General features: G+C 31.4%; 1 protein-coding gene across 6 annotated transcripts in view; it reads right to left on the bottom strand.

The window, feature by feature from the left end:
* OXR1 (oxidation resistance 1) overlaps positions 1-13,330 on the bottom strand; it is a 446,972-nt gene that overhangs the window by 57,339 nt on the left and 376,303 nt on the right. For all 6 annotated transcript variants that reach the window (XM_063079313.1, XM_063079315.1, XM_063079317.1 and 3 more), the window contains 3 exons: positions 11,988-12,070; positions 5,556-5,663; positions 4,485-4,598 (listed from right to left, as the gene is read on the bottom strand). In XM_063079313.1, the coding sequence (XP_062935383.1) occupies positions 4,485-4,598; positions 5,556-5,663; positions 11,988-12,070 (305 nt within the window). The remainder of the gene's footprint in view (positions 1-4,484; positions 4,599-5,555; positions 5,664-11,987; positions 12,071-13,330) is intronic.

Here is a 13,330-nt window from a genome sequence, read left to right as displayed (position 1 = left end):
CAAATGCTCAAATTACAGCATAAAAGAGACAATTTCTTTCAAAAAAGATCAAAGTTGCTCCAGAGGAATTGTTATCAGACTTCATTACAAGTTACATAAATGTACATTAATCAAAGTATCAGAATGTAGCTGGTTTTGATTGATTCTTAACAGAGTAGTTTTGAAGGTCATTTGAGGGTTTTCTGATGCTTCTCTAATTTTGTTTTAGCCACCAGAAAAGGTCTTTCAAAATTTAAAAGTATAAACATCTACCTATCCTCAATATTATCAATATTGTCCCAAATATTCAAATGTAAAAAAGCAAAGCATTCCTACAACCAATGATCAAAAAAGGTTTACTTAGTCATCTTTTTTTGTACAATATTAGTATATATTATACAATATGATTTGTGTATTATAAATCATTATCATAAATGAATTAGCAATTCTAAACACTCCACTTCCTTCTTGCCTTGGATTTATTGTGTACTTGCCCCTTAGTAATTGAAAATTTGTAGAAATGTTCTTTAGTAACAAATAGGTGAGGGATAGGAAGTTTCAGGTGGAGAAACCATACCATACAGGCACAGAGATCCTAACATTTGTATTTATTTCATGCAAAATATATATGATCTATCATTTAAAAGAAAATGTTTACTTTTAAAGCAACGTATATTATTTTCTTTATTCAATCCAATAGATGTGATGAGTACTGTTTAACTCCTACAAATTACGTTTAACCATCTCCTTAAGAATTTATTTAAATTCCACTTCTTAGGACCAAGAATTTGAGAATGCTTAAAATCAAAGCACAAAATGAAACAATAAAATACATATTTTAAAAAATACCACAATGAAGAAAAAAAGTGCAATTACAATGAACACTATTAGTGTTACACTGAGGACTTTGGAACTGACTCTGAGCTTTTAAACAACCAGGTCAAAAGCAAAGCAGGATCAATTTTTAATTCTAATTATGGAAATGATCCTCCCATTCAGAATATAGAAGAAAACTCTCACCTAGTAATTTCACCATTTCTTGTGATGTTACAAATATAGGGATTTCCTCTACATAAAAAAAATTATTTCCTAAAATCTACATAAATACAAAGTCCTACAGTCCCAGATATTATTCCAGATATTATCCCTAAAATTATATTCTGAGAACATAAGGCCAAGATATTATTATAGCATAATCTAAAATACATATTAAAAAATTTCCCTAATAAATTGTTGATATTTAAAAGTACCAAAGTTAAATTATACAATACATACATATTATATATTACATAATTTATTATTTATACATTTGTATATTGATTTTATATAGCTTTATTATAACATATAAGTTTATATTTTATATTATGTAATCAAGTGTACATATAAATTATATCTATTTATATAACATTAAAATTTAAGTTTAAAAATATTAAAGTTAAAATAATAAATTATCCATTCTATAAAACAGAAAAAATATATTTTATACATAGTATATATATTTTTAGTAGATATTAGTGCTTTTAACTTTATTTTAAACTTAAATATATATATAAACGCACATACACTTACACATATTATATTACTGAGCCAATAGTAGTTTCTGAATTATCAATTTCCAGCTCTAAAGTGATAATGAATATGGGCTCTGGACCAAGACTGCCTAAGTTAGAATCCTCACTCACCTAGTAGATAATTGAGTAACCTAAGACACAAATTAATTAACCTCTCTTCCTCAGTTTGCTCTTTTGTAAAATAGATATAATAGTATAGCAGTCAAGTACTAGAAGAAATAGATAGCAGATCAAACTGAATAATTTTAAGAGGGTTTTATAATGGAACTATTTACAAAGGTGCATAGGGCATACAAAAATCCAGGGTGAGCAACAACAGAGGCTTCATTATCACCCCAGCCTTAAAGAGGTAAGGGAGAAAAACAGATGCCTAAATCTAGAGACAGAAAAGGCTCTGTGGAAAGGGTTTTCTGACAAGAGATGAGATGTTAAAGAATGTGGTCACTCTGGAGTGACCTTACAGGGAGGGAGCTAGGAAAATAAATATGCCCCTGTCTTACTCTCTTGTTCTCTCCCTCTCATTTCTGTCAATGCTACAGAAAGGGCAAAACGAACAGAAGCAAAAGGGCAAGGGAGTCCACTGATGTGTGGCCCACAGGTCAAAGGATGATAGAGAACAGTGGAGAGTGGATCTAAAGGGGCAAACAGATACCAATGCCAAGTGCTTACCTCATAAATTTGAGGTTAAGAATAAATGATAATACTTTTAAAGTGCTTAGAATTATACCTGACAGAGTAATTTTTAGCTATTTTCATCATTTTTATTCTCACTTTGATTCTACCTCCTCCTATGTCTCTATTCATCCATATCGAAGAAAAAAGGGAAAAAAATCCCAAAAATTGTATGACCCTAGAAATTCCCAAAGATAGTATTTTATGTAAAAACAAATTTTTCAAAAAACCATTGAAGCCCTTTACACTAACAAACTAGGAACATAACAGTTTAGCCTCAGAGGTAAGCCATACAAAGCTGCACATTCAGGAAACCTATCAGTGGTTATTGGAAATATGAACTGACAATTTCTGGGAAAATAACAATACTAATAGACATTATTTTAATTAATGTAATACAAACATGAATTATATCTAATAAAATATAATATCCTTGCTTCTTTGAAACTTATACATAGTATGGGATATATAAACCCAATAATTATAACACAGATATATAAGCACTTAAATATGCGGAAAGTTACATAGGAATATTATTTTGGAGCCTCATAATGAATATAATTCTAGTTAAAAAGAAAAAAAACCCTAAAACTAAAATTTACAAAATCAGTGTTCAAAAGAATTATTTCTAACAATTGTCCACAATCTTTTTGAGAGCAGGTGGTAACTATCATCCCAGGTAAAAGAAAGTTCAAGAATTATTCCATTTCTTACCTCTTTCCTTGACCTTGATCCTTCCCAGGGAGAAAAAACTTATTCACATGACTGGTCATATTTAAGGATACATTTTAGGCCATCTTTGATGGTAGGTGAGGGTTAAAAGGTCATTCACAAGGCTTTATTCCCGCCATCTCTTTCACCCACATAGCAAAAGAGAGGAAGGGAGCATTTTCATGTAGGAGGAAGCCAAGCCTTGTTGCTCCCTTGAGCTTCAGCACTCTCTTCTCCTTGATCTTATGCCTTCCAAGAAAGCCAGTTGGTAGGCAGATTTTGGTTAAAGCTGAGCAACAGGAAAGGGCCCCCCGGGTTTCTTGTCAGGAACACGCTACAGTCAACATTTCATAATTCTCCTTTAGGGTCTCTTATGAGTACATCTCTTTTCCCACAGGAAAATGGCATGGCTACATTCAAAAAGGTATTCTTGTGTCATTTGGTCAGCAATACCCATCATTAAAATCTGACTTCTATTCTTATTGAGGATGACAACAAATGTAATATATTCCTTACATGTGATTGCATTCTAAAGTACAGTGTTGCCATATTAATACATACAAGATATCCAACAAATAAACATTTGAAAAAGACCTCACTTCTCTCTCTCTCTCTCACTAAACACACACAAACACACAGGCAAGGAGCAAAAGAGATATCAATAATGTCATGTAACTTACTCCATTAAAATAGTAGAATAAAGTGGAATAATAGAGCTTAGAAACTAAAAGTGAAGTACTAGGGCTTAGAAACAAATAATTGTAGGCAAATTCACATTAAAAATTTATGTTTTGTTATCAGTTTCCCGTTATCCTAAACTTTATTGGAGTGCAAACTGAGGCAGGGAAAAAAAGATTATCTCCCAAAATCAACAGAGCAATACAAGAATTTCCCACAGATTTAATGGAGAAATAAACATTTACATGTAAAGAGTAAGTCACTGTGAAAATGGAAAATTATGATTGGTTAATTTATGTAGAAAAAGCAGAGAAATATATAATTCCTTTCAGAGAGATTTTTAATCAAAATAATTAAAGTTTGGTTCCTTGAAATTCATTTGTAACTTGTATAGAACACTCACTTCTTAGAAATGTTAGATAAATTAATCTACTACGTTAATACTCAGATGAGTAACTAAGATGATAATAAATTATTTTTAAAAAGGCAGTGTCAAAAATAAACTCACTTAAGATTTGTAATATATAAATATTCACAATTAATTATTGAAATAAAAATCAAATTAGATATAGACTTCCATTTGTGCTAATGTTATGTTTGTTAGTTAAATCTCTGTCATAAGTTAAACTATAGATGCTACTTATAAGACAGAGCTGATGAATATCTTTGGACTACCACCACCACCATAGGTAAACCAATTTAAGCTATTTAGTTTAACATGAATGTTTCACTTTAAAACTGGGATTCACAAATTTAAGTAACAAAATAAAATTTTATCCTAACCATAGTCAAAGTAGAATGAAAAAACATGGTGGTCAATATATAAACAGTGAGATTTCTTCATAGTCATCTTTAAAAAGCAGGGATACTTACAGTGGTCTTATCAAATTCAGCCTCAGATGATGTTGGTGACAAAGGACTTATGGGGCTTAAAGATGGAGAGCTCTCAACACTGGAAATATATTCAGGATCAGGAACATATAAAACCTATAAGAAAACATTCATACAAAGATTCAGTCAAACTGAAATGCTGATAATCACATGGTGTTCTATGAGCAAGCACCATTAACAATGACCTTCAGCAACCAATAAAAATTTTCAGATTATGAGAATATTTATTACCATAGCAAGCCTACCAAAGTAAAAACAGGATATTTAAAACCAATTTAGACACATTTGAAAATACATACTGTCAGGATAGAGTAGGAAAACACTAATTCTCATGTACTGCAGGTATTTTGTTTAAAGGATAATTTGGCAATAGCTAGCAAAATTAAAAATGCACATATCCTTTAACCCTGTAATTTTACTTCAAGAAATTTACCCTGTAGAAATACCTGCATATAACGAAAAACAGATATATACAAGAGTGTTCACTACAGCAAAGATAACATTTGCAAAAGAGTAAAAACAGTCTAAAGCTCATTGTGACTAAACAAACTATGATATTATCAATATAATGCAACATTACGCACACATGAAAAAGTCTGAGATAGAGCTGTGGTTAAATAGAACATTTTCCAAGAACCAAAGGTAAAAAAAATCAAATCAAATCAAATACAAAAAGCCTAGAATATTTCTGGAAAGATATGCGAACTGGTAACTGGTTGCTTCTGGAGTTTCTGGGGAGGAAGTTTGAGACAGAAGGATATCTTACCTAGAAAAATGTTGGAATTTTTTATCATATGCATGTACTGCTTTGAGTATTTCAAAACACTCCTTAAAACTATATTTAAAAAGATAATTTATAATTATTTTCAGTATGTATTAAAAAGAAACAGACATAAATGAGTTAATTTTCTCATATAGAGTCAATATGATTTTCTCAAAGCATGGAGAAAATTATTCTTGTCGAGTTTTCTATATTATTAACTATATTGCAATGAATACTTTCTGTCTTACTACTTAGTGCTTCTAAATATCAACACTGAAAAAAGATATTACCTGTCCAGTAACAACTGCTCGGGAGAATAACTTATTTAATTGAACAAGTTCATTGGGTGTTGTATCAAATTTCAGAGCTATGCTATTCAAAGAATCCCTTGATTCAACCTGTTTAAAAGAAAAAAAATAAATTATTTTAACCTGTTAAAACAGAAAAACCTAAACTATAAGATTTAGTGATCATCACCACATCTATGGACCAATCTTACATTTGATTAATAAACAGTATTTGCATCTTTGGAGAGAACTGTCAAAAAATATTGTGTTTTGCTAGCAAATAATCCCAAACTATTATGACTCAGAGTATATGTATATGCTTCACCACTATGCATCACAATCACATGTGGACCTCTATTATAAGTCATTTCAAAATACAAAACACAATTTAAAAACACAAATGATTTTCATTTCACAGTCTTTAAAATAATATACTATTGCTTTAAATAATTTCTAAAATACATGCAACTTCTAGAAACATACCAATTTTATTTTAGCAAAGTACACTTATATTAAACTCAAAATGCTATTTCTAATGATCTTTATGTATATATTCTGCCATTTACATGTATAAACTAGAAAAATATTTGAACCAAAGTTAAGCAATCTATTTCTGAATCATTAGTACATTTTCATATTTATAGAATTTTAAATAATGTAATTTTGCCAATTATCTTGAAAGAAAACATCATTCTTTTGGAGTCCTCTTTATAAAAGGCGTTATAGAGCTCTGAAGAGAACACAACTAACTACATGCAAGTAAGTGGTTTTAGTGCACAAGGGATTTATAGTATAATCGGAAAATAAGATAGAAAAAGTTATGTAAAAGATAAAGAGCAATTTAAAATAAAACAACAGATGCAATAAATGTTTAGAGTACAGAAAAAGCACCATATGCTCCCATTTGTCCAGGAAAAACTTTATAGAAAAGATTTAAAGCTGGTTCTTGAAGAAGGGTAGGAATTTGAGAAGCAGAGAGAAGGGAAAGAACTGTCAAAGTGAAGAGAACAGAACTGACATGGTTGGGAAACAGGCAAGTATAAAATACATCTGTGGGATGTCTCTTCCTCCTAAACCATCCAGAGTATACTCATGAAGCACAGATTTTTCTGAAGGTAAGTAACTGGAGTTAAATATCTAAAAAGGGTGGAGTTAAAGAGCATGTAGAATTAGGTTGTAGAAGATTCTGAAAATCTGGAAAAGCAGATAAGTCCGTGTGTCAAACAATATACTGCCCCCTTCCTTCTATGCAAACTTCCCTATCTACACAATATGCTGATATATTACCTACCTTATTGAGATGATATACATAAAAGCTCTCTGCAAACAAATGTTATTTTGCACTAACATCTGTAAGTTTACAAAGTACTTTCATATCAATAATCATACGTTTCATCCTCACAATGATCCTATCAAATGGAATAATGAAGATAATATACCAACAGTTTTAAAGCAAGCGAGTAAGATAGCCCACGTGGTATCTTATATTACTGGCAACAAGTCTAGGATTAATGGGACAAGAGAATGAATGCAGAAAACCCAATATAATACTACTGCAGTAAATTTGGGTTAAAGTAATAAAAATGTAAAGAAAGAGATTAAAGTATAAGATTTTCAATTCAACTAAGACTCAAGAGAAACACTCATGGACTGAATGGAGTTGTGGTGATAATAGTACGGAATGAGCAACCCTAATCTGAAAACCCATTGTTCCAAAATCCAAAACTTTTTGAGTGCCAACACCGTGCTCAAAGGAGCATTTCAGATTTACAATTTTAGGGATGCATAACGAGCAAGTACAGTACAATGCAAATACAGTGATATAGCTTAATGACAGGGATATATTTGAGAAATGCGTCATAAGGCAATTTCATTCTGTACTTACACAAACCTAGATGGCACAGCCTACTATAAACCTAGGTCATATGGCATAGCCTATTGCTCCTAGGCTACAAACCTGTACAGCATGTTACTGTACTAAATACTGTAGGTAACTGTAACACAATGGTAAATTTGTGTATTTAAACATATCTAAACACAGAAAAGGTAGAGTAGAAATATGTTATAAAGGACAAAAAATGGTACACCTGCATAGGGCAGTTACCGTAAATGGAGCATGCAGGACTGAAAGTGCTCTGAGTCAGTGAGTGAGTGGTAAGTGAAGGTGAAGACCTAGAAATTTACTGTACACTACTGTAGACTTTATAAACACTGTACATTTAGGCTACACTAAATTTATTTAAAAAATTAAGTAATTGCACTATGAACATTAAGTCACCAGCGGATAAGAATTTTTCAGCTCCATTATAATCTTATGGGACCAGCATTGTATATGTGGTCCAATATTGACTGAAATGTTGTAATGCAGTGTATGATTGTATTCCAAAATGTGAAAAAGTCTGAAATCGAAAACGCTTTTGGTCCCGGGCCGGCCCCTGGCTCACTTGGAAGAGTGTGGTGCTGATAACACCAAGGCCACGGGTTCAGATCCCTATAGAGGGATGGCCGGTTAGCTCACTTGGGAGAGCCTGGTGCTGACAACACCAAGTCAAGGGTTGAGATCCCCTTACCGGTCATCTTTGAAAAAGAAAAACAAACAAAAAAACCCCCACCCCAAATGCTTCTGGTCCCAAGCATTTTGGATAAGGGATAATCAACTTGTAGCAGTAGGTCAGGGAAGCAAATGTGAATGAGCAACTGATGCTGACCCTAAAAATCCCAACATGTATAATTAAGTGACAGATTGAAAGGGAAATAGAAATAAAATCTGGCATTGTGGAAGGATGGAGGAAGAAGAGTTGGTAAGACTTTTGCTATAATTTGCTAAATATGAAGTGACAGTAGGAAATGCAAGCAGCTAGAAACGCAGAAACAGAAAAAAATTGGGTCTCATTCCACAGTTTATACAGCAAAGTTCTTAACACTCTCCAAGTAATAGAATGCCAATGGTAAAATAAAAAGAAACAAGGAAACACATTTACAATCAAGAAGAGGTGAAGAGCCAGCAAAGTAGATGGAAGATGCAATCAAGATACATAGCAAGAATACCAAGACAATTTATCATAATAGCAAAATGTAGTACAATTAGTTTCAAGAATAAAGTAGGGCTCTGGAAAGAGAAAATAGAAAAAGGAGGAGAGGATATAGTTGAAGATAAATAGCTGACAATTTTTCCAAAATTTATGAATGACACGATTCCTTGGAATGAAGAAACACTATAAGTAAAATAAATAAAGATATACCTAAATGTAGACTTTTCATAGTGGCACTGAAGAACTGTAAAGACAAAGAGAAAACTTTAAAACCCAACTAAAAAAAAAAGGTTGCCTAGAAATAAATAAAAATGAAAGGCAACAGAAGGACATAAGATTACTATCTTTGAAGTGCTGATAGAAAATAAATGTCAACCGGGAAATCTAAACTATTTGGAATGAGGGTACAAAAAAGCTTTTTAGACACTGTCTGATTTTCCAGTCAGAAATCCTTGCTGAAAGAATTAGAGGACCTCAAGAAGAAGAAAAGTAAAACCAGAAAGAAGGAACAATGAGCAGGAAGCAAAAACAACAAAAAGGCCACGAGGACTGATAATCGGAAAATTATTAGTGACCATGGAGAAGTCTCCTTTAATAGAAAGGTACAGGGCTACTAAATTAACATGGAAAAAATGATAACGTATAGGATTTTCAAGGTTTACTTTTGATTCCCACTGAAAGTGATTTTACTCTGATGTTACAATTAAAATAGTAGATGTGGGTATACATTCCAAGACCCCAGTGGATGCCTGAAAACCACAGATAATACCAAAACCCTATATACGAGGTACTTCAAAAAGTTCATGGAAAGGGCCGAGCCCCTGGCGCACTCGGTAGAGTGCTGCGCTGGGAGCGCGGCGACGCTCCCGCCGCGGGTTCGGATCCTATATAAGAATGACCAGTGCACTCACTGGCTGAGTGCCGGTCACGAAAAAACGACAAACAAACAAACAAACAAACAAACAAACAAACAAACAAAAAAAGTTCATGGAAAAATGGAATTAAAAAGTAATACAAACCTTACCACAAACTTTTAAAAGTCCCCTTGTGTTTTTTTCTATACATACATACCTATGATAAAGTTTAATTAAGATTAAGTTAATCTGGCAAAACACATCGCCGTCAATTGGAACACAGAAATGTTCACGTCTTCCACCCACAAATTTAATGTCTTTTCCATCTTAACTAAGCACTTATAATGTACTGTAGCTGTAACTTTTGCAGTTGGAGGTTTGACAGCAAAACTGGCATTAATTTCTTTTTCCTTTTTCACAATTTCATGATTAGAGGCTTCATTTTTATCATAGATCTTAGCAACCTCATCACATGATCTTTTTTCTTTTAAGTAGAGAACTTCCACCTTTTCACTTAAAGAAAGCACTTTACAGCTTCTCTTTGGTACATCTGTATTGCCAGCATCACTAGTCTTGCTATTGGACAGGTAGGCATATACAATGTGGATATGTTGGACAAAGAGTGATTCACATCCCAGGCAGGATGGAGCGAATGGCACAAGATTTCATTACGCTACTCAGAATGACATGCAATTTAAAAGTTATGAATTGTTTATTTCTGGAATTTTCCATGTAATATTTTCAGACCATGGTTGACCATAGGTAATTTAAACTGCAGTTAAAGGGGACTATTCTGTGTGTGTGTGTGTGTGTATACATATATGTATACATACATATATGTATAACTAAAGTTATGATAACTAAAGTATGATGAATTAATTTTATTTACACTGTATTTAGGTGGTCTAGAAATGTATTTAAGTTAGGTCATATATATTTTAGAAGAAAGAAATTTGGAGAACACACTGTGATATAAAGGTTTATTTTAAAAGAAATATAGGTAGATATAAACTTTCCTAAATACAAAAATCATGTTATGTAAAGACTTTATATAAAGATGTTATATGAAGATTATGATGTTATATGAAGATTTTTATATATTTTACATAAAAATTTTACAAACCATAGTTAGAGTACAAAACGATAATATCTTAGTTTAAAAGATACATTTGTTTATTTCTTTTAGAATACGGCATATGGAATAAATAAAGGATTAAAAATGAAAAAATAAAGACCTGCTAAAGATCTTTAACAACTTTTTAGTCAATACTTAATGATCTTCAAAGATCATTTATAACATCAGGAAAAAAAAATTTCAAGTTTCAATTACCCCCCCCCCCCGCCATGGTTCTTAATTTAAATTTAATTTTGCTACACATAACACCTGTTTTACTGAATTACAGGCAAAGAATTATAAACTCCTGAATTCAAAATTAACAAAACTTTACAATCTTCACAATCATATGATCACATCTTTTATCTTACGCCTATAATCTTATGTCTTAAAACACTAATAAATACTTGAAGTCATATTACTCAATATCTTTCTATTTGAATTTATTTTCTCAACTTCTCAATTAGGCAAAGGTACAAACACACACCAATTTAAGTTTATAATATGCCTTAAGATGAGATTATTTTGATAGTAATAAACTTAATACTACCCTAAATTATCTAGTTCATAACGTTTTAAAAGTACTTAAATTCTCAAATTGTCAATTATGCAGTATATGAAGATATTGTATAATTCAAAAGTTTGATAATTTGTTCAATTTTAAGAAATCATGGAAAATAACCAAGATTCAAACCAGAATGGAAGGTTTCATGTTGACACAAATGCTAAATTAATGTTTAAAATTGCTATTTTCTCCTTAATACAGTTATATTAGAAAAACACAAAATGACAACAAAATAAAGCTCAGTTAATTGCTTTAAAGCATGTTAACATTATCTAAATAAATATTTATATTCAATCAAACAAGCAGCACACCACACACCAAAGTCAATTTCTCACTTTGGTTTCCCATAAAAGCTCACTGCAGGGATCACTTCAAAAACACAGAAAAAAGCTCCGTTTTCAGAGCTAAAGAAACTTAGATATAAATCAATGCAAATGATCTAATGTGAAAGGTTATTCTGGAAGATTATTATCAACTTATCTTCAAGTATTTCATCTGCCATTATCATTAGCACTACTGCAAATATAATGAAGATCACATTTCTAAAAAAGTAAATATTTTCTTAAAAGCCTAACCTAATAAAAATTATTTTTACATAGGAACTTTGACTCCCAATAAATTACCATCTATATTAAATTTGCTGGAATAACTATCTTTGCATCTCACTTAGTAAAATCTCTCCTTAAGGGAAAAAGTCCTAAAATACAATTAAGCATATAAGCATTATTATTAACAAAAGTTATCCAAAGTGAAGCACAGATTTTTAAAATAAGGCAATTAACAGTTGTTGCCTTAGTTATAAACAGAGCATGTCATAAATAAGACTATTATTACAAAGATAAATCACTTTTTCAAAAGTAAATAACTTACAGTGTACTCAATAGTCCCTTTAGGTTTCTGAAAAGACATTCGTCTCCCATCTTTCTTGTCTAGGGTCTTCTTTTGGCCAGTGTCTGGAAAAAGAATAAGGTAAAACTCCTATTAAATTCATTTTCCTTTCAGAGTAATGCCAAAAACTGCTGACTGGAGCTCACTGGACAGATATCTAATTCACTAGTAATACAGCCTCCTTTCTGTATTATTCTAAAAAACAATCAACTGTAAAAAAAAGAAAGTACTGTACTCCCTTGCTTGCTTTAGGAACTAACCAGTATGAACCACTATAATAATTGGAAGTCAATTCAAAACGTAAGTAACTGTCAACAGAAAGGAAGTTATTAAAAACTAAATTATGGACCATTTCTTTTTAACATACTTAACCTAACTATAACAAACTATATTTGAAGATATATATAAAACATATATTTTTAAAAAATATATATTATGATGATGAACCAAACCAAATCTAAAAATGTAACATTAGTACTCACAAGAGAAAATTTCTCTACTTCTGCAAGTCATACTTAAAGAGAGTCTGCTCTATGGAATTATAATAAATTATTAACTTCCTTATTTGTATACCATGAAGTAAATTAAGGTATGCTTTCATATAAAAACATACTTTTAATTTAGATTAAGTGCCCATTACATTTCACTTGGATATTTCATTATCATTAAGAATAAGGTATCTGTTTCAGTTTAAAGTTTACATTAGTGTTAACCTTCTCATCTGTACTTCATGTAACAAGGACTGTGCTGAATTGATAAAATACCACTATCTAAACATCTAAAAATGATTAAAATAAAAAATCTTTAAAAAAACTAATAAAAAACGCAAAATTAAATAAGACAGTAAATATAGCAAAATACTGTATTTACTCTCAAAAGTTTTTCAAAGAAAAATAAATACTAATTAAACCCAAATAACCTAGAAAACATCTGTTTCATTGTTCTCCCTCGATCCAAACAACTGACATTTTGACTAGAGTTTGTTTATATGTACCTAATTACCTCAGTTGTTTATATGTACTTAATTAGCTCAGTTGTTGGGTGAATGGCTCTAATGATACATTAAAAATAATAATAATGTCTGAATCCCCCCAAAAAACCAGTTAGCTCTGCAATGCTTAAAAATGCTGTCCTGAAACCTTCCTGATCACCCAGGCTAACCCAAGACTGTTATTAATCACATAGGATCTTTATTTCTACTTCATAGCATCTGGCACAGCTTTAAGTTAATATCAGCATTTTTAATCTCTTTCACTAAACTCTAACCTGCAAAACACCACCTACTTTGTTCCACAATGCTTCCTGAATGCCTAACAAAGGACCTG

The sequence above is a fragment of the Cynocephalus volans genome, chromosome 15 (genome assembly GCF_027409185.1).
Source record: "Cynocephalus volans isolate mCynVol1 chromosome 15, mCynVol1.pri, whole genome shotgun sequence".
In the NCBI taxonomy this organism is placed as follows: domain Eukaryota; kingdom Metazoa; phylum Chordata; class Mammalia; order Dermoptera; family Cynocephalidae; genus Cynocephalus; species Cynocephalus volans.
The sequence above is the reverse complement of the archived record's forward strand: the minus strand, read 5'-3'. Positions and strand labels throughout refer to the sequence as shown.